General features: G+C 40.7%; 16 protein-coding genes across 16 annotated transcripts; 12 read left to right on the top strand and 4 right to left on the bottom strand.

The window, feature by feature from the left end:
- Positions 1-22: 22 nt before the first annotated feature.
- Positions 23-934, top strand: Bathy19g00530 (methyltransferase; the record flags this gene model as incomplete). The annotated part of the gene is made up of 1 exon (XM_007507964.1): positions 23-934. The coding sequence occupies one exon, from the start codon at positions 23-25 to the stop codon at positions 932-934; it is 912 nt and encodes a 303-aa protein (XP_007508026.1).
- Positions 935-1,321: 387 nt separating this feature from the next.
- Bathy19g00520 (unknown protein) lies at positions 1,322-1,645 on the bottom strand (the record flags this gene model as incomplete). Its single annotated transcript, XM_007507978.1, has 1 exon — positions 1,322-1,645. One exon carries the CDS (start codon positions 1,643-1,645, stop codon positions 1,322-1,324), a length of 324 nt encoding a protein of 107 aa, XP_007508040.1.
- Positions 1,646-1,762: 117 nt separating this feature from the next.
- Bathy19g00510 (dehydrorhamnose reductase) lies at positions 1,763-2,083 on the bottom strand (the record flags this gene model as incomplete). The annotated part of the gene is made up of 1 exon (XM_007507984.1): positions 1,763-2,083. One exon carries the CDS (start codon positions 2,081-2,083, stop codon positions 1,763-1,765), a length of 321 nt encoding a protein of 106 aa, XP_007508046.1.
- Positions 2,084-3,593: 1,510 nt separating this feature from the next.
- Positions 3,594-3,767, top strand: Bathy19g00500 (unknown protein; the record flags this gene model as incomplete). Its single annotated transcript, XM_007507979.1, has 1 exon — positions 3,594-3,767. The coding sequence occupies one exon, from the start codon at positions 3,594-3,596 to the stop codon at positions 3,765-3,767; it is 174 nt and encodes a 57-aa protein (XP_007508041.1).
- A 788-nt stretch (positions 3,768-4,555) lies between these two features.
- Positions 4,556-5,992, top strand: Bathy19g00490 (unknown protein; the record flags this gene model as incomplete). Its single annotated transcript, XM_007507967.1, has 1 exon — positions 4,556-5,992. One exon carries the CDS (start codon positions 4,556-4,558, stop codon positions 5,990-5,992), a length of 1,437 nt encoding a protein of 478 aa, XP_007508029.1.
- A 1,588-nt stretch (positions 5,993-7,580) lies between these two features.
- Bathy19g00480 (unknown protein) lies at positions 7,581-8,297 on the top strand (the record flags this gene model as incomplete). The annotated part of the gene is made up of 1 exon (XM_007507989.1): positions 7,581-8,297. The coding sequence occupies one exon, from the start codon at positions 7,581-7,583 to the stop codon at positions 8,295-8,297; it is 717 nt and encodes a 238-aa protein (XP_007508051.1).
- Positions 8,298-9,072: 775 nt separating this feature from the next.
- On the top strand, positions 9,073-9,879 carry Bathy19g00470 (unknown protein; the record flags this gene model as incomplete). The annotated part of the gene is made up of 1 exon (XM_007507983.1): positions 9,073-9,879. One exon carries the CDS (start codon positions 9,073-9,075, stop codon positions 9,877-9,879), a length of 807 nt encoding a protein of 268 aa, XP_007508045.1.
- Positions 9,880-10,026: 147 nt separating this feature from the next.
- Positions 10,027-10,914, top strand: Bathy19g00460 (O-methyltransferase I; the record flags this gene model as incomplete). Its single annotated transcript, XM_007507965.1, has 1 exon — positions 10,027-10,914. One exon carries the CDS (start codon positions 10,027-10,029, stop codon positions 10,912-10,914), a length of 888 nt encoding a protein of 295 aa, XP_007508027.1.
- An 890-nt stretch (positions 10,915-11,804) lies between these two features.
- On the top strand, positions 11,805-12,962 carry Bathy19g00450 (unknown protein; the record flags this gene model as incomplete). The annotated part of the gene is made up of 1 exon (XM_007508030.1): positions 11,805-12,962. The coding sequence occupies one exon, from the start codon at positions 11,805-11,807 to the stop codon at positions 12,960-12,962; it is 1,158 nt and encodes a 385-aa protein (XP_007508092.1).
- Positions 12,963-13,844: 882 nt separating this feature from the next.
- On the top strand, positions 13,845-14,144 carry Bathy19g00440 (unknown protein; the record flags this gene model as incomplete). Its single annotated transcript, XM_007507976.1, has 1 exon — positions 13,845-14,144. The coding sequence occupies one exon, from the start codon at positions 13,845-13,847 to the stop codon at positions 14,142-14,144; it is 300 nt and encodes a 99-aa protein (XP_007508038.1).
- A 695-nt stretch (positions 14,145-14,839) lies between these two features.
- On the top strand, positions 14,840-15,981 carry Bathy19g00430 (fucosyltransferase; the record flags this gene model as incomplete). The annotated part of the gene is made up of 3 exons (XM_007508013.1): positions 14,840-15,266; positions 15,324-15,535; positions 15,586-15,981. The coding sequence occupies 3 exons, from the start codon at positions 14,840-14,842 to the stop codon at positions 15,979-15,981; spliced, it is 1,035 nt and encodes a 344-aa protein (XP_007508075.1).
- Positions 15,982-16,662: 681 nt separating this feature from the next.
- On the bottom strand, positions 16,663-17,745 carry Bathy19g00420 (sialyltransferase; the record flags this gene model as incomplete). Its single annotated transcript, XM_007507997.1, has 1 exon — positions 16,663-17,745. One exon carries the CDS (start codon positions 17,743-17,745, stop codon positions 16,663-16,665), a length of 1,083 nt encoding a protein of 360 aa, XP_007508059.1.
- A 2,665-nt stretch (positions 17,746-20,410) lies between these two features.
- Positions 20,411-21,289, top strand: Bathy19g00410 (glycosyltransferase; the record flags this gene model as incomplete). Its single annotated transcript, XM_007507986.1, has 1 exon — positions 20,411-21,289. One exon carries the CDS (start codon positions 20,411-20,413, stop codon positions 21,287-21,289), a length of 879 nt encoding a protein of 292 aa, XP_007508048.1.
- A 318-nt stretch (positions 21,290-21,607) lies between these two features.
- On the top strand, positions 21,608-21,976 carry Bathy19g00400 (unknown protein; the record flags this gene model as incomplete). Its single annotated transcript, XM_007508023.1, has 1 exon — positions 21,608-21,976. One exon carries the CDS (start codon positions 21,608-21,610, stop codon positions 21,974-21,976), a length of 369 nt encoding a protein of 122 aa, XP_007508085.1.
- Positions 21,977-22,542: 566 nt separating this feature from the next.
- On the bottom strand, positions 22,543-23,658 carry Bathy19g00390 (unknown protein; the record flags this gene model as incomplete). The annotated part of the gene is made up of 1 exon (XM_007507966.1): positions 22,543-23,658. The coding sequence occupies one exon, from the start codon at positions 23,656-23,658 to the stop codon at positions 22,543-22,545; it is 1,116 nt and encodes a 371-aa protein (XP_007508028.1).
- Positions 23,659-24,197: 539 nt separating this feature from the next.
- On the top strand, positions 24,198-25,379 carry Bathy19g00380 (unnamed protein product; the record flags this gene model as incomplete). Its single annotated transcript, XM_007507972.1, has 1 exon — positions 24,198-25,379. The coding sequence occupies one exon, from the start codon at positions 24,198-24,200 to the stop codon at positions 25,377-25,379; it is 1,182 nt and encodes a 393-aa protein (XP_007508034.1).
- Positions 25,380-25,562: the final 183 nt, after the last annotated feature.

The following is a 25,562-nucleotide window of genomic DNA, read 5'->3' as shown; positions in this document are numbered from 1 at the left end:
GTGGTGTCTAAAAACTCGCAACATGGCATTTTCCCTACTTGGCTCTACGCCACTACGGAAAAAGAAAAGTTGGCTAATCTTATTGAAGGTTGTGTGTTTGATCGCCATTTTTTTCCTCGTGTACTCTGCTTTACGTGACAATCTTCGTTCCAAAAAGCAGGCGTACATTTACGGAAACCCACTCTCTCTATGTAATACCGGATACTCTAGCAACTTAGAGTACATTTTAGCGTTGCGTAAACCAGGGCTGATTTTGGACGTGGGCTCATTTGATGGTGGAGATGCAGTCAGATATGCACGCAGCGGTGGGCATCGTGTGCTCACGTTTGAACCGGTTCCTTCTAAGGCGAGTGCTATCATAGAGAAAATACAAAATAGTGGACTTGGTCACCTCATAGAATTTTTTCCAGTTGCACTTTCAAACTATACTGGGACAGCAGACTTTTATGTATCAAAAACTAAATTAGGAAAAAAGAAAATGAAAGTATCTGGGACAGAACAGGACGCGTTTACTGTGCCTTGGGATAAGTTGCTAGTAGACAAGATCTCTGTTGAAGTTCGAGAGTTGGATGAATTTATAAAGTTTGAAAACGTGCTATATCTGAAAGTTGATGCACAAGGTTATGATGCACAGGTGTTGTTTGGAGCCAGAAAAGCTATACGAGAGAAGAGGATATCATATATTAATTTTGAAATCTCACCCGGTTTAACTCCAGACCCTACTGTTTATGCGGAATTGCTTAGTTGGTTGGGGGAATTTGGGTATTTCTGCTTTGATTGCAAGTTTTTCAAAGAACAGGGATTAAGAGGAAAGTCTGAAAATATACTGAAGATGCCGGTAGAAACATTTATTTCGACTCTGAACCAAACAAAGCTGCTCCAACGTGGAGTGAATGTAAAGAAATATACTGATATGATTTGCACACTGCTGTGAGCAAATTTAAGGTCTTCCCCCTCCAGTTCGTGCTTTCTCAAGTTTACAAGTCGTCGTCATATGCTGCCAAGCAGGAGATCTGTGCACATCGCCAGCTTATGGGATACGAAATCTGTTTTCTTTTCAGGATTTCAGCACGCGCAGATGATGTGTGTGGTGTATAGGTGTGTATAGAGGTGTGCCAAGATCCTCAAAGGTGGACGATAAATGCGAAAATAAAACAAAGAAAGTAATCGTCCTGTATTTCCATCAGAGCCCTCCTGGAGGGATACGTAAACAGAGAGTTCATCTTTTCTGCAGGGCTTAGAGCGGTATTTTAGGGGATGTATGAGAGTATTTTTCCTGTGTTGGTGACTTGTGTTTGTGTTCTTTTTGGCCAAAAAAAGTTCACGGAAGGAACCAATTTTTTCGTGGAGAATAGTCTTGGGTAATAATATTGTGCGGAGAGTGTCTAGGGAGAACTTTGACAAAGCATTTATAATGAACTTGGGTATCTTTAATATTTGTAATATGTAACACCAGTATCATTGCGCTTGTTTCATGGGCACATTCTGTTGTTTGGTAATGAAAGTCCACCAGAGGAGTCTTTCCAATGAGCCAAGGCTGATGATATATTAAACGAATTCTTCGACCAACAGTTCTTTCGAACTTCTTTGTGCTTAGACCTAGGTGAGCACCGCGCTGGGCAAGCTTCGCCAGTTTTGTTCCCATTTCTGCATGTACTTCAAAATTCTATCCTGTGGTAAATTGAAAAAATCAGCCAGCAAAATAGCAAAGGAATAACGTTCGATTGTTTCTGGGCCCACGAAATGAAATATTCCTACTTTTTTAGAGTTTATATAGCTTCGAAGTCCATTCTGCTAAATCTCTGCTGTAGGTTGGACAACCAATTTGCTCTACTACATACTTGAAGGTGGAACCTGAACTAATACTTTTCTTGCATAGTTGGTATACAAAATTCTTTTCAAACTTGTCTGCCCAAAAACTCCAGTTGCCACGTATTATTAGTGCATCTGGGTCAGCTTCTATCAAACGCTTTTCACCTTCTGCTTTGCTCCTACCGTAGACATTGATTGGGTGGGAACGTGCCGCCAATGACTCGTTCGCTTCACTTCTCGCGGCTTTGAGGTGTTCATCGTGTGGAATCATGCGGTCTCTCAGACGTGTTATCGGTCTTGTTACCGAGAAATCGCCCAATGTTGCTCTTCCTAGCGCATCCACCAAAATCGGGACTATGGTGGATATCCTAACTGTCGCTCTAATCCAGTCACGCCGAGAGAGCGGAGAGCGGTCTTCTTTCGCTCAGTAACCGCCTTCGTGTCATCAACGAGATTTTTATGAGAACGTGAAGTTTGGATAGGGAGTTTAAGTTAAATTGCGAGAAGTGACCTTTTTTTTTGCCCTCAGATGGGTTGCCCAGGGTATATCCCCCTTGGACGCCCAGTTCGGAATTTCTCATTTTTTTTCCATTTTTCCTTCTGAACTTCATCATCGTCCTCTTCTTTTCCTCAAGCGGCGAAGCACCACATCAAAGTGAGGGAGAGAAAAGAGATGTTTTCTTGGGGAGAGGGTCAAACTTAAGGCCACGGCGTAAACCAAAAAAAAAAATGAAATATCGAAATTTCCTTCTTTTTCCATTTCGAAATTTTTCTGTTTTTTCGAAATTTCCTCTAAGAAATTTCGAAATTCGGCAAAAATCGAAACGCGCGCACGAGCGCGACGACATCGGTCGGAAACGATCGAATCCGTGTTAGAACGATAGTTTAGTGATTTCTGTATTGATTTGACGCGATGGATGTTGAAAAAATGTCCAAAGAGCGCGAGTGAGAGTTCAAAGTTGTGTAGTGTGAAAAAGAGAGAGAAAGTGGTTTTTGTTTCCAAAAATATTCGAAGGTGAAATTTTAGAATTTTTCATGGTTTGGTTTACACACCCTCTTCTTTCGAAATTTCAGAAATTTCGAAATTCAGATGAAAATTTCGATAATTTGGGGTCATTTTTTTTGGTTTACACAGCGCGCGGCCTAAAAACTTTCAGAAAACTTTCAGAAAAAAAACTTTCAGAAAAAAAACAGAAAACTTTGGTTTTTTGCGTCTTGATCTACACAAGGCTGACGTTCGCTTTATTCAGCCCTAAGGCGGGCGCATTACGTGCGCCGCCGTCACCCGCACCGCCGCGCAATCTTCTGTACATACCGATACTGAACAAAACAGCAAAGAAGGCACCAGCAACGAACGACGCTCTTCCGCCCGCGTTCGAAGACCCAGCAGCACCGACACCCTTACTTCAGTGTGGATTCGTCGCGTGACCTGGACTTTGACCCCGAGCTGCGAGCTGACCTCACAGGTCTCCTTTCTGAACCGTTTCTCGAATCGTTTTTTCCCGACAACGACAACGACGACGACGTTTTTCTCCCTTTGACGACGACGTTTTTCTCCCTTTTACTGACGTTCCGACGACTGAGTTCTCTCCCAAACGGACGTTACGTTCTTCTCGTTCTACTGACGCTAAATCATCTGAGACCCCGGTTGTTGACGATGTAACTCGAATTAAACGAATTAAAAGAAGAAGTTGGTGTTGGTTGGTGTTGGTGCCACTCCAATACTCCAATACTCTCGAAACAACTCCGCAACGCGCGCCTTCGAGCGCGGTTCAAAATACATGTCGTTCGGATCAACGCCCTCGATGGGCATATCAACTCCTTCCAAGTTGATGCCGTTCCAGTCGTCTTCGTTGATTCCATTCCAATCGGACTCGTTGATACCATTCCAATTCGGATCAACACCTTCGTTGATGTTATCATTTACCACGGGTGTCGCCACAACGTGCGCGTAAAATTAGAGCACTGATCAGGAAAAATAATACTTCTGTCTTTGTAATGAAACAATTTACACACAAACCACAATTCACTTTGTTTTGATACTGCTACTCGTGTATTAAGACAATTTTTTTATTTTTTTGTTCCCAATCATCGCTATTATATATGATGATCACTGCGTCTTCTAGTGTGAACTTATCGTGTGTGTTTATTCGGCTTAAGTTGTGAAGAAGTAGAAGTTTTCTCAGGGATGTGGAAATGGAAAGTGGCAAAAAGAGCAAAAATGTGCTGGTTCAGTACGTTTTGGCGAAAAATGTGCTAGTTTGGTTTTTTTCTCGAGCTGTATAGGTACCAACTTTTTAGTGCGTCAAAGCGCTTTGAGTGTTGATATTATTCAGTGCTTTACCTAAATACTATTGTACTCTTCGGAGCCGCCACTCATTGTCGTCACTTCTAATAGATATATAATATCACCGTCGTTCTAACGACGGCCTCACTCGAAATATAAGACCCAAACACCCTAGATATCAACATTGAGCCAAAAAATTTTCGCCAAAGCGAATCCAAAGCGTTCAAAAGCGCAAAGCACTTTGAGATTTCACCATCCCTAAATGAAACAAATTACACCATTTCCCACCACAACTCACAATTCACTACGTATTTTCCAGGTTTCCAGGTTTACTTTCTTTAAAAAAAAACAAGTAAAATGGCTACAGCGTGAGAATAAAGCTCGCCAGCATGGAAACATTAAAAAAGGGTGAAAGGATGTCCTTTATATTCACAGAAAGTATTGAGTGCTGAACCGATGAAGCCAAAAGCGTCTTTGATGAAACGTGGAGTCCTTTTATCCTTTTTCATGTTTGGTTTATTTTATTCATCTAACACATCGTTTGAACATATCAGTCTTGAGGAACATGTCAAGGCGAGCCCTGATCATGATGCCAGAGAGAGATTTTGTAAAGTGACTCCTTATTCTAAATCGAGACTATATAAGATTCCTAATGTTCAGAAGTCTATTTCCCGCTGGAAAGTAAAAAGGGCATACTCCGGAGAAGAGTCTAAGGTTCCATTCCGAAAAAGAAATTCTCTTAAAATATGTAGTGCGAATAGTACAGATTATAGTATGTCAAAACTTCGGGAGTCAATGCATGCTCACTCACGACAAATACTAAAGCAACTGTCATATAATGAGAAAGTCGAAGTTTCTCCAGTTGCAACGCCTGGAACGAGCCTTCTTGTGCAAAGCTCGAATTTCTGTGCAAAACCAATAAGTTTTGCTTTTGCGATCTCTAGTCAGGAAGGCTCTGGTAAAATACGAGGCTTCATGATAGCTGATGAACTAAATAAGTTAGGACATACAGCAGTTACTGTTTTTGGGAAAGAAGGACCCCTCTGGCCCGATCCACTCAAGGAACTGAGAACTTGCAGCACATTACACCTATGTATTTTTGTGAAATGGGACTCGCGCTCGTTTCCTCGCATATTACTCGAGTGCAAAAAGCGTGGTGCCCTTGCATTCATCGATCTCCTCGACTACTGTGATAGTAATAGAAAAAATATTGTTGACCAATGGCCCAAAGAAATTGACGGCTTCATTCTCCAAAGCAAATTTCAGTTTCAGGTATTTCAATCCGTGGGTTTTTCAAACTCTGTAGTTATAAGACATCACCATACAAATATTAAATCTGAAAAACTTGCTTTAAGGAGCGAAAACCACGCAGTGAAGACTATTGGTTTCACAGGTTCAAGAAAAAATTCAGGAGGAATCATTCAGAATTTCTTGGGTGATATTGAGATTTGGGCTTCTAAGCGCAATATAAAAATAGTTCAGATTGTTTCAAATAGAATAATAGCTGGAAAGACGAAGATTTCAGATATCTATGACCAAAACAAATATCATACTGGTGTGATTGAATCTGTTGATGTCGCCATTGTTTGGCCCAAAGATTTTTCTAACAGTGAAATATACTTCAAGCCGATAACACGATTCATCCACTGGTTATCGCATGGTATTCCTACAATTGTATATCCAACTCAGTCTTACATAGAAATTGCTGAAGAGTTTGGGTATCCCTTACTAGCAAAAAATACTACGGAGGTTCTCGAGTGGCTTGAAGTCCTTGTATCTAATAAATCTTTCAGATCTCAAATCAGTCACTTGGGTTTAGTCATGGCTGAAAAATTTTCCCTCAAAAACACAGTCCAACAATATTCCAATGCTTTTTGTGGAATGCATGATTGAGAATATATGGTCCCCTTATACTTGTGTATAAAGAAATCTACGAATACAGAATGTACGAATATGCGAATATAGATTCCTTAAGATCATGAGTTTTAATTGGTATATTCATTCAATTTTTACAGTGTATCTATCCCCTGGACCGGCCTCCCGGCCCAGTCCACCTCCCGGGGCTTTAAAAAAAAATTCAAGAAAAATTTTCGCCCCTCCCGGTGGACTGGACGATGGATAATGGCAACAAACGGTGAATAATGGCAACATTTTTATACACATCTAAACGCCTTAAAAACAGCGCGAATCGAAAGTAGAGAGGATTCTAAGACACTTACCGTCGCCGAAATCGGGAAAAATGGTGTGTGTTTTGTGTATAAAAATGTTGCCATTATTCACCGTTTGTTCTTATATGCGTCCGCCCGACTGATGTAAAGACAGAAGTTTTATTTTTCCTGATCTGTGCTCTAGATTGTGATTTTTGGGAGAGAATTCTCTCTCTCAACTCTCACGTTTCGCTTTTTTATTTACTCTTTTATTCGCTTTTTTATATACACGTGTAGGTTGTTGTTGTTCACCAGGAGAACTGTTGGTGAAGTATTTTCACGAAAATAATTTTGACCCCGAAAATGAATATGACTCACCGTGCGCGTGGGCGTCCCTTTATAACGAATGTTGATGGGGAAGATTTCGTTATTGACGGATTTGCGAAATACAAAGGCTACGGCGACGAGTGTAAAACAATTTATTTTGCTTGTGTTGCTCTTTTTCAAGACGAGGAAAACAAAGAAAATGGGAACTTAGTTTTTCCGTTTTGTTTTGATTACTCGTACGAAAGCGATGAGTAGCAAACATTTTAGCGATGAAATCGTAGAAAACGACTTCGCATATTTCATAGTTGAAAATTACGAGCAGTCGTGTAGGAATGTAAAAGAGGTACTTAAAAGGCGTGAGTGAAAAACGCGTTTTAGCTACTGTGTATTTTTTAATATTACTAGAAGTTTTTTTTGAAGCGGTTGCTCTCGTGCACGTTTTGCACGTTTGCGCTTCGTTTTGGAACCCCCCCACTCTTTTTTGTTTTTGAAACCAAATCACTCAAATCGTTTCCGTTCATATTTCTCCTCTCGTATTGATCTTTTCTCGCGTTCGATGTCGTGAGTCGCTCGCGGGGTAAACCTCCTTTTTTCTTTCTCTTTCTCTTTCTCTTTCTCTTTCTCTTTCTTTTCCCCTAATTTTCCCAGTTTTTTCTTTTTTTGCGACGAAGAAAATAAACGGAGAGAGAGACTATGTAAAAAGCGCGTATTTTCCAGCTCCGAGTTCCTGCGAACGTTTTATGAGGTGTACGGGTGCATCCGCGCGGTTTTCAGCACCTCTCTCGCGCGCGCGGTCCCCAGTCAACGCGCGCGCGTGGATGGGACGGGAAGGGGGTGACGTGTCACGCTCTCGTGCAAAGTTGGTGTTCTGTTTAGGGTCTCAAATTCTCAACTTTCATTCTCGTGCAAAGTTGGCAATAATAATTGCCATAAATGCGACACAAAAACTGAAATCAACACACACACACACACACACACACACACACAAACACAAACCTCCAGATAACATGGATAGCGGTAAGGAAGACAAAGCCATTTCCTTAAAGGAAGAGGGAAAATTCGTGAAAGAGTGGGATAAATTTTCACATGTTTTGCATCGCGATCTCGGGGGGGACCACGAACATGACATGGCACATGTTGGCATGGAAGAAGAATTTGCCCGGCCGTCTCAGAAGAAGAAGAGGAAAGCGGAGGAGGAGGAGGAGGAAAAGGCGGATCTTTTGAGCTCGTGCGATACTTCCTTCGCTTCTACTCTATCAGGGAATTGGCCCACGCCCGACAAAGAGGATTACGTCGAAAGCGGATCCCCAAAAGGCCTGAGAAGATGGTTCCCCTCGGAATGGATCCCCGGGTACGGCAAGACATGGATGGACCAAAATCCATCGCCGTATGAGTCGCATGGCACCGGGGAGGAAGACGAAGTAGTCGAAGGCGAAGATAACGATATCGACGACGCGGATAACGAATCGGAGCACCCGGACGTGTTAATGGATAGCGGGAAGAAATCAGACGAGAAGGAGGATTTAGAAGAGTTGAAGAGATCGTTGGACGAAACGGAGCGACAACTCAATGCACAGTTGATGACTTTCTTACGAAATAATCACGTGGACACAGACAAAATGCTTTTTATGACGCGGGACGATAATAATGAGCAATGGCGCGTCTCAAATGGTATTCGGTGGAGGAAGCATAATAAGGTTTGGGATCCAGATCCGATTTTTTGATGGATTTGGAAGCTTGCTCACCACAACAACGTAGACGGACGAAATTTGGTTGTGGCATCGTGACCGAAAGTGAAAAATTTGGTCTCATTGGATAAACACTCACAGATGGAGAAGGTTGCAAAGCTCATACAGCGTAATTCTAAAAGAGAGAAAGATGCACGCATCTAGATAAAGAATTATACTAACATACACGTTGTAATTTTTTTTATTACTAGAAGTTTTTTTGAAGCTGTTGCTTTTGTGCACGTTCGTTTTGCACGTGTGCGCTTGGGAAGACGACGACTTCTCTCGAGGAAACGAATGAGGGACGCTGTTCCTTCTTGTCTATAGGAATCACTTTTTTCTTCGATTCTCATCCATAGTTCGCGTCACTTGGTCCCGTACACTCACTCTCGACTGCATTCGTGACATTCTATGCATTCAATTCGTACAAAAAACACGTGGCGTGGATGTCCTTTTTCCTCCTTTCTCGGGAAGACGACGACTTCTCTCGAGGAAAGGAATGATGAGGGATGCCATTCCATCTTTGTGTGTAGGAATAATTTAAATGATTGTCTTCGATTCTCTTCATCGATCGCGTCACTTGGTCCAGTATGATCGCTTTTGACTGCATTCAGGACATTTTATCGGTTTTATTCGTAAAGAACACACGTGGCGTGGATGTGCGTCTTGCCTCCTTTCTCGGGAAGACGACGACTTCTCTCGAGGAAAGGAATGATGAGGGATGCCAGATGGTGCTGTCGTTGCTCTCGACGACGGGAAAAAATCAAAAGAGATGCAGAAACTGCTTGTACGAACACGCGCTTTGGGGAAGCAGGTGAGTTCGCTTTCGTTGCGTTTAAACGCTTTCGAGAAGTTTTTCGAGGATACTATTACCACGCGATTCGAGGAAACGAATGGGTTCATCTTTGAAGTGTTGACGGCGCTCTCTGATGCACCTCGATGTGTGCATCCTTTTTTGTCTACTCAGCCTCAACGAGGAGTGGAAAAAAACAAAAGAGAAGAAATACGCGAAGGCGAACGCGCGCCAGAAGAAATATCTGCCGCGTCAGATTCTGCCGAGCAGAAGAAGCAGATCTCGACAAAGCCGAAGAAGATGTCGTCGAAAGAGAAAGCGTCCATGGGTTTATGCTTTCGAGAAGCAGTCACGTTGGACGATTTCTTGGACGGATACAACACGCAGGTGAACTTGCCACCATCAACTACTGGAAAGCGTTCGCGAGAATCTTCCGCGACGCACTTTCTGACTTCGAGACGTTGTTTGGCGATAAAGCTGGCGAATACATCGGCGAGTTCGAACTGGCGATGGAAGAAGCGCTCGTGGTTTCTAACGAGCAGACGAGCAAGCGAGCAGGCGAGCAAAAACGGTGGAAGCCAGTCGCCTCAGCTTTCATTTCTGCTTCAGAAAAAAGACCATCTACAGACTCTACAAACTTTTCTCCATAGAATAGGACCGTTCGTATCCATTCTCGCGCGCTCCTCTGCGCCCACCCATACCCAATTACAAAAACTGCTACGGTTTGAACACCCAGTTCTAAGGCGAATTTTTGAAAAATTTATTTTTATTGAAAAAAGAGGGTGAGCCTTGAACTGGCGACTGACTGGGCGTCCCAGGGGATTATTTTTCTTGATCTGTGCTCTAATTTTTAGTTTTTTCGTAAGAGTTAAAATTTTCTGCTGCGTTCAACGCAACTTTTTAGAACCACTTCCCGAGAGTTAGTGGAAGGACATGACTTCAAAATACAGGCCAATATATATTTTCTTGTTGCTATCTGCTGTATTTTTCCTGGCAACGAGGATAATTATCGTTCGCCCAAGAGTAAGGGAAGGATCACTTGATGACTGGTTTTTCACTTATAGTGAAGGACCTGTACTCATGAAATGGGAAGGATATTTGGAACTGTATGACCGATATTTCTCGAAGTTCAAAGGGAAAAACGTAACAATGCTTGAAATCGGGATACAAAGTGGAGGATCAATTGAAATGTGGCAGCATTACTTCGGTCCAAAGCTGAATTTTGTTGGTTTTGACATCAATCCTTATTGCAAGAGGTTCGAGAGAAAAAATGTACAAATCTTCACGGGCTCTCAACTTAACCGAGCAGATCTTCAGATGCTCCATAAATCTATAGGCCCGGTGGATATTATACTCGATGATGGAGGCCATACAAAAATAATGCAACAAAATAGTTTTGAAGAACTATTTGGAGCAGTCATTGATGGAGGTTATTATGTGGTTGAAGATATTGAGTTCAGTTATACTCGAGAGTTTGGCTCACATACTTTTGTTGACTATGCAAAACAGCTTGTTGATGTTTTGAACATGTTTTATTACAAGAAAAAGCACGTACCTTCGCTACCAAACTTCAATAGCGATTTAGCGCTTAACTTAAGTGGAATTCATTTCCATGATAATATGATTGTCTTTGAGAAGCAAAAAAGAAAAGAACCAGTTCTCCAAATACGTGGTACTACAATGATGGATGAAAATGGAAAATATCTTAAGAGACCGGCAGAAACAGAATATAATGATGCCCAACATCAACCACTTTCATTTCGAGATAAGGAGCTTAGGAAGGCTAGAAAACTAGTAAAGGGTTACAAATGGAATGTTTAGTGTATCCCTTTTGCTCTCCCCCCATCGGCTGCTCCATAAATCAATCAAATATAGCAGTTCGCTTGGAGTTTTTTCAACACAGGAAACTTCCAAACGGAGCGTACGGCACGAAAGGCGATCTTGCAATTCGATACCGGGAAATTTTTCTCCGCGGACTTGATAATTATGACACGTTTATAGTTCAGGAAGACGATAGTGTTGATAGTGTTGATATCTAGGGTGTTTGGGTCTTATATTTCAAGTGAGGCCGTCGTTAGAACGACGGTGATATTATATATCTAATAAGAAGTGACGACAAGGCACGCGTCTCCGAAGAGAGTAGTAGTATTTAGGGTAAGGCACTGAATAATATCAACACTTAAGGTTTATATGGTGAAACATTTTTCCGCTCAGGATATTCAATCGGTGGACGTAGCCTTATACTTACTCGAGACTTGATTTAGAAAAATGTTAAGAGGCGTCTCGATGAATGGACCAATCCAACTAGAGTTCGAGGAGAATTTAATCCAACAGTGAGCACATTTTTTTGGATGGAGAATGTTCAAGGAAGACATTTGACAAGATTTTTTTCACGGGCATTTTTTGTTTAGAGTGCTTTAAAAAGTGGCAAGACTGAGCGAATGCGAACAATTGTGCATCATCGTGAACAGAGAAATATACCAATAATAATTTAGATTTACTCATCGAGGTGTATATATACATACAACCAAAAGCTCTCACTACTACCCGATAAACCCATGCAAAAAAAGCCTGACCTCTTCTAATTTAAGCACAATTCTAATCTTTTTATTTAGGGTTTGTGGTTTTAAGTTTCCTTTTTTTCTTTCGTTGTTCGCACACATTTTTCATTTTCTCAACAAACAGGAATTCGGATGCGTTATTCTTTTAAAATGTCGATAGTCATACGAATATCACTACTTTTGACTCGACTTATTTTTTCTAATTGTGCAGTTTCAGATAGCAACTTACGCGTTGGAGAGTCCTGGAGCAAAAGGTTCTGTAACTGGAATAAAATAACACTTCCAGAAAAAACTGAAGTAGACTTTCCCAATTTAATAGTTGGGATGGCTACAGGTTCCTCGTATACTTTTGATAAGCTTGTGCCATTTTGCAAAAGTGCTCGCCTGGCGGGATTTCGTGGTGCAATTATAATAGGTATAACGCAACTGCAAGGATTTCATGAAAGGAAAAGAAAGAAAGTGTTTGATAAGTTCAATATAACTGGGGTCTATCTAAATGGTCTAAAAGGAGATGAGTGGGGGCAATCCACCTGTAGATATCATGCGTATTTGAAACTTATACTTCATTTTGCGAGCGAAAGTGACTCAATTCTTGTTAGCGATGTTCGAGATGTTTTTTTCCAAGCTGAACCCTTTTTATCTGTACCTTTTGGTGCAGCAAATTTTCTGAATACATCTGCGCAAGTTCTTCTTTTTAGCGAAGGATTGAACGATATCACTATTCATAAGGCCACTCTTCGAAATACAAGAGTAAATTTCAGATGGATTTTGAATATATACGGTCCGAAAAAATCAAATTTAATCGCTAGTAATACCGTACTCTGTAGTGGTACAACAATAGGAAGTAAATCGGGTATGCTTTATTATACCAGAGCAATGCTTTATGAAGCTTATCAATGTCTTCGGAGAAATCCAAAAAAAGTTGATGGGAAGAGGGGACACGTCTGCTCTGGAGGAGCCGACCAAGGCTTCCATAACTACTTATTTTGGAATAATATGTTGAATGCTTCTGTCGCACTTTGTAATGCAGCTGGACCTGTATATACAATAGGAGTATTCAGGGGAAAACCAGTTCGATCTCTGAACTTTGAACGGAATACTGACGGTGAAGTCATTTCACCTTCTGAAAGAGGAGTTCAGCATCCAGTTCCAGTTATTCATCAGTGGGATCGGCACGCGGAACTACTGGAGCATGTTTTTCAAAAGTTTGATTTGTTATCCGAGGGTGTTTCCGTGCGTACATTGAGCTCTCACTTATTAGATGGAAGTTTCAGTGGAAAAGTTCGGAAGAAATCGAGAGGGTTGTGAATAGAGCATTTCATCACTATGCAGTATTGATCTACTTGTTCTAAAGCTTCAGAACTAATATCTTATGATGAGGATAAAGATGAAAAATATGATTCAAGAACTTACACTTGATAAAAGTGTGTCTATCGAATACCACAACTAAAAGAGAGAAGTGAGCCTGACGAAATGTAACATTTTTTTACATTCTTGTGCTTTCATCTGCATACTCCAATACCCCATGGTACTGGAGCGCATAGAACCCACCCGGTTCGTATTTCAAAATCTGTAAAACCTCCCCGTCGTGGGTGAGGGAAGGAACAACATCCGTGTGTTTTATCTAACTTAGGTTTATTTTTTTGAATTTTTGATAGCACTGTCGGAACGCATACCCCGCAGTGCACGCAGTGCACAGAGAATGGAAACGAAGACCGTTATTCTTATGAAAAATGACTATTACGAGGGTCTTTTTAAATGTTTTTGCTTTACAACGAAGAAAAAAAATCTTACTACTCGTACGCGTAAAAAAGAAAAAAAAAGTCTCGAAAATGAAAACGCACAGAGTGTGAAAGTTGAGAATTTGATTCCCCAGACAGAAAACCAACTTTGCACGAGAGCGTGACACGTCATCACTTCCCTGTCCCCTCCTGACTCGAGCGCATTGACTGGGGACCGCGCGCGAGAGAGAAGTGCTGAAAACCGCGCGGATGCACCCATACACCTCATAAAACGTTCGCAGGAACTCGGAGCTGGAAAATACGCGCTTTTTACATATTCTCTCTCTCTCTCTGCTTATTTTGTTCGTCGCAAAAAATAGAAAAAACGGGGAAAGGAAAGAGAGAGGAGGTTAGCAAAAGGAGGTTTATCGCGAGCGACTCACGACATCGAACGCGAGAAAAGATAAAGATGAGAGGAGAAACATGGACGAAAACGATTTCAGTCTTTGATGCCGAAGACGCATTCGCATCACGGATGGATTATATGCGAAGAAAAAGAAGAAGAAGAAGAGAAGTAGAAAAGGAAGAAGAGGAGGAAGAGGAGAAAGTGCGGAGGCAGAGAGCTTCCGAATCTCGACGAATTTGCTTCGTCCTCGATGGGACCCAGAAGATAACACGGAACTCGAGGTCTCATCTGGGTCAAGGTTTGGTAAAATATTGTTCGAGGTTCGAAGCGTTTGCGCGGAGCGCGAACGCGTCTACCGAGTAGAGTCACGGAAGCCCGCAAAGCAGGTAGGGCTGTCAATCATAAAGCGAGGAGAGTGCGAGGAAATGGGATTGGTTAGGTTTAGGGGCGTACCACTTACTTTTTTTTCAAACTAGAAGTTTTGCACTTCTGCTCTTCTTTCGTGAGTTCTTTTCGTTGGAAAAAAGGAAAGAATGAAGGTAAAATTTACTCGTACGTACACTTGTTTGGAATACGCGTTAGTCAAAGACGCTCCGGGTTCTTGCGACTCTACTCGGTAGGCTTGGTCGCGCTAAAAAACGCTCTTGCGTAGAAACAATGGGTTTTTTGGCAATTGTCTGGTATTTTCTAATCGGCAAGGGGATAACTACTCATCAGTCTGTTGTCATCACTTCAAAAAAACTGTATTTCTCACCTTTGGAATGAATATGAAAAGACTTTCTATCTCATCCTCTTTTCTCGCGCTCCACCATCTATTATCGTCTTTATCTAGATTATCAACTGTTTATGGACTGTCTTACCGGAATGAAAGCTCTTGCGCTGTTGAAAGTAACTTTTTACCTTTCCGCATTTGAGATCTTTAAGCAAAGTCACCAGGAGAAAAGTATGCTGCATGGACGCAGCAAGCGCAAAATACATTGTACGCACAAAATCACCCTCACGATTGTTTAAATGTTCCTATACTTTTATGCAGTACACAGGTAAACAAGTTTCAAGGAATGGGGAGTAGATTATTTTTTCTTGGACGTTGTTTAACAGAAGCTTTGAATTCTCAACGAGTAGTAGTTCTATCCAATGAGCTTTTGAGTACCCATGATATGCTAAGTCCATTTAAATCCTGGAGCAACTGTAGCCTCAAAGATGTGCAATCAAAGGAGAAAAAATCGAGGATAAGGTATTACTATCCGATGGATTCTATTAGCTTGAAAAAAACGAATGATATGCCTGCGGTGGGTGCATTGTATCCGAGAGCCTTTGCAAGTAGGGGGTACTGGTGGTGGAAATCACAAGAAATTACGTATGCTCTCCGGCCTAAAAGTCCGACACTAGAAACTCTAAAGGATAACTTTGGCAAAAGCATAGAAGATATGATAGTTTTTCAAGTTAGACGTACAGATAAAACGCAAGGCTGTTCATCTATTTACGGTAATCTTATTTTTTTTAAATGATTTTGAAAGAAACGAATAATTCAACTTCCTGAAGGTAAGAAAAGTGCTATCAGGTGTAAAGCAGAAGCAAGCGCTCCAAAAATTGTAAATTATATTGAAGCTTTGGATTTTTTTAAAAGAAACTATTCAACACCAATCCTTGTGGTGACAGATGATGCTCATATTATGGAAGAAATTTCACAGCTCAAAGAAAATGAATATGTATTTCTACATCCTGAGCCTGCTCCCAAAAGAATTCCTGATAAGGTGAACAATCGCATTTTTTCTATTTTTTATCTTGACGATCGTTTCATAAGGATGGGAAGGGTGGAATTTACAAGCATAGGTCAATGAAGGATGCAATAGACATTCTTAGTATGTCCTATGGGAATCCCTTAATATTTACTTACAGTAGTGGTTTTGGTGCTTTAGCCCTTCAAATTAAACAGGCACGAGAAAATTTCTGTAGCGATTGGAGCAGTCTAGACTGGGGAAAGCGTGAGTGGCCTCCGATTGGAACAATCACTGAAGGTGGTGTAAGAGGTGTAAAAAGAAATACGCTACTAGTAAGTAAAATTTGCAGAGTTGTAGATTTGACAATACATTCTACTGATAGTGATACCAGTTATTGCTCTGTGATTCTAAAGAAGTCTGCAAGAAAAGTGGCTGGAGCTGGAGCTGCAATTTTCACGTTTTGTAACTGCAAGATTTGATAGATTGCATTTCAGGTTGAAGTGATCCCCGCTGTTGGCTGGATATTGGCAACAAATTTACATTTTTTTAAAAGTTGTAATTCTGTCAACTCTTAGCTCGATCTTCAATGACTCTCTTTCTCTCTTTTCTCTTGTCTTTCTCTTTTCGCTCTTTTCTCTGCTTTGGGGGTTCTCTCGTAGGGATCTGACGACAGAACATCAGAAATCTTGTGATCCATGTTTTAAACCGGGTTTCAAAATGAAAAATCGTGATGTAACTTCATAGAATACACTCAAGTGAATCATTCAGATTTACTGACACGGCAAATCACTCCGTTTTATCGCAAATGATCTCTGTTATGCACACCAGTGCGTCAAAGATAACGTTTTCTTTGCAATTCGAAACTCAGCTATCGAGGTATGCGTGTATCGCTGTATGTCATAAGAAGCTGATAAGTAGTTGCTGCATTGCTCCCATGCTCCATTTTTTTTTGACGAGGGCCCTTGCGTCCCGAAAAAACGGCCTTGTCCCAAAAAGGTGAAAATACAGGCTCTGTCTTTTTCTTCAAATTATACTCTTCTCTGTAACACTATTGAGGGATCATCCTCACTTCTAAACAATTATAATAGATTGAGCCAGGACAGAAGATGTATCGGATCACTACTGTTTCAAAAACTCCAAATTGCTCATCTATTAAAAATCTAAAGATACACGCAAGCTCCAAGTTCTGGATGTTCTTTCATTAAATAATGGAAAAACCAAGATTCTAGCTCACAATTATGTGAGATTTGCATAACATGCTTCTTGTTATGATAGGCACCTCCACAGTTAAATGAGAACCCATACAAATCAGTTCGATTGCATAAACCAGAGAATATAAGATTTAAAGCATCTAAAAAACCCGAAGAAGGCCCTCTTGGCTTTTTCTTTCCCCTCGAATTTTTATTCCAGTTCTTTACTTCAAATAATTTATATATTAATGCAGCGATTCCACCATAATAGTGTGAAATCCCTTCCTGTTCACGTACATAGTCAAATATTTTCAATGTGGACATATTCACAATTCCATTATTGTGCCCAATGTAGAGCCTCACACTTTCCCTATCTGCTTTTATGCTACCTTTTGGGGACATTTTCCCCGAGCGACGCACCCATGTGACATCCGTTCGTGTTCCAACATATTTTTCATAACCATGCAACGGAAGTTCACCCAAGCGTATGATCGTATCATGACTATCTATCTCGCTACCTCTTTCACTTTTCAGCAAAGTGTCCGCTAATCCAATCAAAGCGCAGTTTCCCCAAGAATTTTTTGGAATATTCAGAAGAGTATTCCAGTGTGCAGAAGTGAAATTGATATGTGCAATACCACCAGTTCTAGGAAAGCGCCTAGTGTACAAAACGTTTGGTATTATACAATTCTTAGTGAAGAACGGACAGTAGTTTCTTTTCGAGGAATAAAAACTTACCGCCTTTTCAATCTCTGCGATATCATATCTATTTAAGTGCTCGGCTCCCCAGGCAGGAGGGCGTTTCTTAGCTTTACTGAGAAGGTTTCTACTCAAGGAAGACGAAAGTGGCGCAAATTTCAATTCGTCACTGTCTTCATAAGTCAAAGGTCTTGTGACTGCTTTTAATCTCAAATTTATGCAAAAATCTGAGAAGTAGTATACATCTCCCGGAGTTTTCACACCCGGGGTTTTTCCTGGTAAAGTGCACAAAATTAATTTCAGTGAGCTATGGAAAATAATAAGTTTCAAGGTGTGCTTGAACTTGAGAGACATCCCCCCACTCTATAATTGTCCAAAAAAATGTAATAGAGCAAATATACACCTTTTCTTAATTCTGAAGAAGTTATCAAGTTTAAATCTTTTATCTTATTAAAAAAAAGGGCAGTTCTCATCAAAAATCATACTCATTTTTTGAGTCATACTCATTTTGAATGAGTATGATTTATGAGAAAATTTACTTTAAGCTCGAAGTTCTTCGTATCTAAAGGCACAACTACCAATTAAACGACTGTTTGAGATATGATATTTGTAAACGAAGGTCCTGCTCGATTATGGGCGCCGGAAAGCCTCTCTGTGGTGCACACGACATCGATGTTTTCAATCACACTTCGATAATTTAGGGTTCGACTTTTTCGGAGAGAAACCGCAATTGGGTACGAATCCTTCCATTTTTACCACGGCAAGTTCTTATCACAGACGAATACAGATGATTAAACGCGATGAAAACGTTCACAAAAGAACTAGTGATGATAATAATGATGTTTAGTCGTAACTTTGCGTTTTTAAAAGAAAAATCAGGCGCGTGATTTCGTCCGTTAGGGGTGTTTTGGCAAACTTGTTGAATTTTCGTCTCTCTCTCCTTCGGGAGAAAAAAGAGAAGGTGTTCTGGAAGCAATGACCGAGAAAACAAAACATTTTTCGTCCACCTTATCTCCTTTTGATCCCATCAACTCGTAGCGCGGGAGCAAGCGACTCTTCACGCGGGAGTTCAAGAGACGCGCTCGCGTCTGCGATGCGTGGTGATCGCTCATGTCCCGTTTTTTAACGATTTTTGTGAATTTCCCAAAATCGCGACTCACGCTGTCGCGCGCTCACGAGCGCGTGACATCGGTGATTCGGCTAACGATCGTTTGGGTAACTTCGACAGTGTGTTTACTCATCACAGTCGCACTCTGGTGTCAATTTCTTTCCGTCAACATGGTGTTACCTTCGCTGTTGGTTTGGTCGTTAGGTGTTGAGAGGCTTGGTAGTTGGTTTCGGTTTGATTTTGGGAGGCATTCTCCTCATCTCCCTTTTCCATCGACGGCTCACCATCCGGAGAAGAAAAAGGCGCATCAATCATGATTGAAATACTTTACAATTGTCTTTATGAAGTGTTTTATGTTCTAATGGTAACTCTGTGCGTCGTTCTTTGCTTTGAAATGACGGAAATAAGCCGGTGTCTCATAAATCATACTCACTCATTTTGAATGAGTATGATTTATGAGAATTTCTGTACAACCCTAAACTCTTCCAGACCAACGGTGAAACCCTAACTTACAAAATGCTCAAATTATCAAGCCAAAACATCGATGTCGTGTGCACCACAGAGAGGCTTTCCGGCGCCCATAATCGAGCAGGACCTTCGTTTACAAATATCATATCTCAAACAGTCGTTTAATTGGTAGTTGTGCCTTTAGATACGAAGAACTTCGAGCTTAAAGTAAATTTTCTCATAAATCATACTCATTTTCAAAATGAGTGACTCAAAAAATGAGTATCCCCTGGGACGCCCAGTTCAAGGCGAAAAAAAAATTTAAGGCGAAAAAAAAAAAAAAAAAATTTTTGCCCTTGAACTGGGCGTCCCAGGGGATATGATTTTTGAGAATCTTATCTTTTAAAAAAAAAGAGCTCCAGAAACGCACGAGAATGAAAGTTGAGGATTTGAGACCCTAAACAGAAACCAACTTTGCACGAGAGCTTGACACGTCACCCCCTTCCCGTCCCCTCCACGCGCGCGCGTTGACTGGGGACCGCGCGCGCGAGAGAGGTGCTGAAAACCGCGCGGATGCACCCATACACCTCATAAAACGTTTGCAGGAACTCGGAGCTGGAAAATACGCGCTTTTTACGTATTCTCTCTCTCCGTTTATTTTCTTCGTCGCAAAAAAAAGAAAAAACTGGAAAATTGGGGGAAAAGAAAGAGAAAAAGAAAGAGAAAGAGAAAGAGAAAGAGAAAGAGAAAGAGAAAGAGGTTTACCCCGCGAGCAACTCACGACATCGAACGCGAGAAAAGATAAATACGAAAGGAGAAATATGAACGAAAACGATTTGAGTGATTTGGTTTTCAAAAACAAAAAAGAGTGGGGGTTCCAAAACGTGCAAAAAGTGCACAAAAGCAACCCCCGCTTCCAAAAAAATTCTAGTTTAAAAAAAAAGAGGTCGTCTGTCCCCTCCACGTGCGCGCGTTTTCTGGGGACCGCGCGCGCGAGAGAAGTGCTGAAAACCGCGCGGATGCACCCGTACACCTCATAAAACGTTCGCAGGAACTCAAAGCGGGAAAATCTTTAAAAAAGAAAAAAAAAAAAAATCTGAACTCGAACTGGGCGTCCCAGTGAAAACGGTGTCGTGGCTAAAAATAATCTGTATTTAGGGTAGTTAGGGTTGTGACTCTTACACCCAGGGGATATCCATCTGGACTGGCTCTGTAACCCAAAAACGCAAAAAACCACAAAGATCAGGAAAAATAATACTTCTGTCTTTGTAATGTTGAAACAAATTACACCACTTCACACAAACCACAAACCACAAAACAAAATCTTCTTTGATATAAAAGGAACATATTCAGTCCAGCAGATATTTCTATTTCTATTTCTATTCCATACGACAATTTTCACAGTCCACAGTTCAACTTTATACGTCCGACTTTGGCTCCTCGACACCGGGTCTAAAGTTCTCCATGAAATTCGAGAAACTAAATTCCCTTCCTCCTAAACTAGTAAGTCAAGGATCAAGAAAGGCAAGCGCAAGATGGCAGATTCTAGCTTTTGTCTGTATATGGATACTAGTATTTTTGAGGCAGAATTCAAAAGCAAACAAAACAGCTACATACACTATTGGAGAGCAACAGCTCAAAGGAATAGAAATATTTTTAAAACCAGAGACCTCGACAAGACATAACTTTGGAGTCTTATTTGAAAGAGTTCTACATGATGCTCAGAAAAAGAAAGGCAATTTCTTGGAAATAGGTGGCGGCTCCGGTAGTTTTTTTGACCACAATATGGCTACATTCGGTCACATGATACAGAATTATGTCATTATTGAACCTTACAGCTTAATATCTGAGACTAAAGAAAGACTGCCAGCTTTTGCTGAAAAAGTATATAAATGGAGAAACAATTCATCTTCACCTACTAGCGTAACTGTTCATGATGAGTTTTCTACTAACTTGGAGCTTATCAAGTCATTTCCAGATGAATACTTTGACTTTGTTTACATAGATGGAGACCATTCATACAAAGGAGCAAAAAGTGATTTGATAAATTATTTTCGGAAGGTACGTAGCGGTGGTGTCATTGCTGGACATGACTATTGTTGCAATCGCAAGGAATACGAGAGCACGATCCACGCTCCATGGTGCGGGAAATATATTTATCCAGTGTCAACCTCAAAAAGGGAAAAGCATGGAAAGGACAAAGTGGCTTTTTGTGGGATTTTCCTGGGTGCAGAAGAGTTTGCGAAAGAAAATAACTTTTACTGGCTCTACACACTTGAAGGAAGAGGGGAAGGAAATGCGGCTGGCGACAACAATCCGTCGTATTTCACAATAAAGCTTTAATCAAGAAATTCCTATTTGCACTGTAAGTGGAGCAACGCAAGTGTTACACAAGCTCGTTTAATGTTTTTACGTTCAATCCCATTACACTTTGCTTCTAAGGAGCACTTTGCTTCTAATTCCGATTACTTTAGATTTAATAGTTCAGTGCTTTAGAAGTGGCATGCTTGATATATAGTTTGTGATGGTTTGAAGTTGATAGTTGTCTTTTTGTGATATAAGATAGCATGCAGTTGTAAAGAAAAGTGCACATTTTCTGTATCTCCTTTTGAAGAAGAGAGGCAAAAATTGCTTACAGATCGAGAAGCCAAGGATAAAAACATGAACGCGGCGAGAGAAGAAACTGCCGAGCGTATCGAGATGATCTTGGATAACTCTGAGAAAATCGTCGAAGCCCGCAACTACATGGCAGATAAGAACGTGGTCCTGCAAAGTGATCTTTCGGCTCAAGGTGGGTGGCAATTTGCAAACTCGATCTGTAACGACGAATACTTGCGCACAATACAATTGAAAGCAGTCGAGAGGAGCGAGATCAGAGCGCAGCTCAACACAGACCACCTTTGCACGACGTTCAAAATAACTACGTACGAAATTTTACCCCTAGAAATCAACAATGACTTGGACGACTTCCTTAACGATAACAACGACGGTTTTCCCGACGAAAACGAAAACCTCGGAGGCTCATATTGAGTTCGTTGTTCTCGCCGATGGTTCCTTTGGAACCGAATGACTTAGCCGAAATAGAACACTCACTTTCATATAACTCAGAAGGTAGAAATACCATTAATTTGTAAAGAACTATTACTTATGACCGCATGCACAGACTCACCAGAACGAACGCTTCGCTACCCAATAGTATCGTTTGAAGAAAAAACAACCGATGTATCGCAACAAAATCATTTCAGAAACTCTTTCTGAACTTTCTGAAATCGGAAACGGCAAAATCAAGTTAGCCCGGTCCTCCCCAAAACTTATCCGACCCCTGCCCCTATTTTGTGAGAAAGCGTGAAAACCTCGTATACGCACCACTGCAAACAACCAAAACGAGGATCTTGCTGTTGAATCGAGGGATCTCTACTCGCGTCTACTTGACGAAAATCGTTCCCGCTCAAAACGTATCGGGAATATTTGCGAAAAAGCAACCCTCCACAAGGAATACAGTCACGTCAGTACTTCATTTGAAGTTATATTTATTTTCAGTTTAATGTGACACGTGTCTCAAAGATCTGTAGAAAATATGTGAAATTCAGAGCGTACTAAAGTGTTATAGCTTCTAAAGTTTTGTGCTTTTTTGCAAGTTCGCATAATTTTCGAAGTTCAGCTCTTTCATTATTGAAATTAGCCATTCTTCTATAAACAGCAATATCAGCCGACATGTGCCTCTCTAAAATATCCACCACACCCTTTGGCAGGGAATCTTTTCCTTTGTATTTTACGTATTGACCGCCTCCCCTCCCCAAATTTTTTATGTATGACTCACCTTCTTTCCAGTTCAAATATTTCTCAACTGTTGAACCTACTTCTTCACTGAAATTCTCAAACACCCACACAAAATTAAATTTCAAAAGATTTCTGATTGCTATGTCATATCTTATCGCATCTGAATTCGACTCAGTAGCACCAAATGTATTGGTGATCGAATGAACCCTGTGTGGAAAGTATCCTCCATGTTTTTTTACTTCAGCATCTCTTTTCTTTCTAAGAAACATTCTCAGTTCTTTCTCACTCCCATTTTTGTAGCTACGAATAGCTTTCTGCCATGCTCTATTCACTTTGATACCTTCGAATCGCACTGCCCATGATATCAATTGATCCACTGGATCGCGTAGCAATGTGGCATAAACAAATTTTCCAGGCACAGGACCACACTTTCTAAAAGTGTTATATTCTACCATAATGAAGTTCACATTTTTAGCAGTTGGATGTGCAACATCTGCGCGATCCTTCTTAGAATGAACTGGATTATTGATTTTAGAGTGATTGTTAAAAAGTGCAGGGTTTAAATGTTTGTGGCACTTTTTATCTAAGTATTCATCAATGTTCCCGTGTCCACATGGACAAGTGGGGCAACCAATTTTTGTTGCCAGGTCATAAACACCGTTAGATCGAGCATAGCTGCACATTAAGTACCCACCCGACCTTTGAATATGCTGCCACCATATTGGAACCATGTTAGACCGAAATCTCGTTTCAGCTCGTTGTTTCATTTGCTCCTCGGCGCATGCATGCGACAAGTTACCTTTATTGTAAAAGACAAAGAAATTATCACCTGTTTCACCCCTGCCAGCAAAATTTGCAGCTAGAGCAAAATTTGAGCAGTTGTACGTGTGCCATAGATAAATTAGCATTGAAAACGATGATACTAAGCACATTGATACTTTACAAAAAGCAATGACTAAAAGGAAAATTTTCGAAGCTTCCAACTCTCCTCGGGGGATACTATGCTTCTGTGATGGTTATACAAATATAATTTTTTTTGCCTTCCTGACATCCTAACTTATGACCATATTCTTCTGTCTGAGGGAACTCTGTCAGTCCCCTTGGCGCCCGCGGGCCTTGCACAAAGCGTAGAAGTGAGAAAGGATGAAGCGGGAGAAAGGCTCTATGATACTCTCTCGTCTCTATTTATTAGAGCACAGATCAGGAAAATATTCAATAGAATTTCTGTCTTTTAATGTGCGTTCGCAAAAAAATAAATTTTGGGTGTGAAAACTTTTGACTTATTCCGAAATTGGGAATTTTAATTGTTTCATTTCAAGACAGAATTTAGTATGACAAAATAAATAAATAGGTAATGCGGAAAGCGAGAGATAGAAATCGCTCGCGTTTCAGGCGACATGCTTTTATTCACACCTCGTTTACCCAGTGGATCTGTTGGAGAGTAGTGCTTTCCAGAGCAAAACCAAGAAAAATGGCGTTGCTCTTTGTTTTTGTATTGCTGAGGTTACAACCCTCGCAAGCACTATCTGTATGCTCTGAGTGCGATGCTCATACTTCAAAAGTGTTGAATACCTCAGTAGAGTTTAACAAAATTTTTCAAAAAGCATTTCCTACTGACTACAAATTCTCCCTATCTGAAATGAGACCCGGAATATGTGAAGCAACAATTGCTTTTATTGCTGGAAAATTTTACCTTCATAACAGGTCAAGAACAGGTTTCAACAGCAACAGAGATGAGAAAAATACTTTGTATTTAAGGCATAAAGAATTTTTTGAATCGCTCCGTGATCAAATTAGACAAACAGAGCGCTATATAGGAAGTTCAGTTCCAAATTTTTTATTTAATCTTGAAACGCAAGATAACCCCTCTTGCAAGTATCCGCCCGAAGAGAAACGTACCAGCTTATTTCGAGTCAAAGGGGTAGTGCATCACTCGTTTTGTTCTCCTCAACTATGCGATGGAATATTTTTGCTACCGATGTCATATAACCAGAACATAAGAGCAAGTTTGACTACGAGGAACCTTGACTCAAAAGCAGCAGAAATACCTTGGAGTACGAGGAGAAAAAAGTTATTTTGGAGAGGATCAAACAAAGGCAAAATGTCGGAGTATCAATTCTTCAATTGGAAATTCTCTGAAATGCCAAGGCAACGTGCGATTAGGTTGTTACGAAAAAGAAAAGACTCTGATGTAAAGTTTGGCTTTGTTCCATGGTCAGAGTTCGCACAACATAGATACATATTGTCACTGGCAGGTAATACATACTCTTCGCTCTTTAAGCATGCCCTCAGATCTGGATCTTGTATATTGAGACAGGAGGAGCGGATGTTTGAATGGTTTGAACCTTTCCTGGCAGAATGGAAACACTATATTCCTGTTAGATGGGATCTTAGTGATTTATTGGATAAATTGGACTGGGCTAAAACGAATGATAAAGAGGCGAAAAGAATATCAGAAAATGCAAGAAAGCTTGGAATCCATTTGTTATCAACAAAAATGCTTTCGTGCTACACATATTGCGGGATTAATTATTTCAGTAATCTCACAGATCATACTTTAGATATGGACTTCATTCAAAATGAATTTCACCTGGTTAGAAAGGTTTGTAGTAGTAAACGAAGTAAAAGGAACGATTGCTTTGATTTGGTTTGATCCCAAAGTACAAGCTTGAGTTGTTTTTTGTTTTCTTGGAGATTCTACATGGACAGGGTGTCACTCATCTGGTGCGTATTTCGTTCTTGACAATTGAAAGCTACGTCATACTACAACTGTGAACTGGAATAGAAACATTAGAGAAACTTTCATGCGTACAGAACGGTACTTAATGAGTTAAAG

The sequence above is a fragment of the Bathycoccus prasinos genome, assembly GCF_002220235.1.
Source record: "Bathycoccus prasinos genomic : Chromosome_19".
NCBI lineage: Eukaryota > Viridiplantae > Chlorophyta > Mamiellophyceae > Mamiellales > Bathycoccaceae > Bathycoccus > Bathycoccus prasinos.
This window is presented reverse-complemented; position numbering and strand designations above follow the sequence as displayed.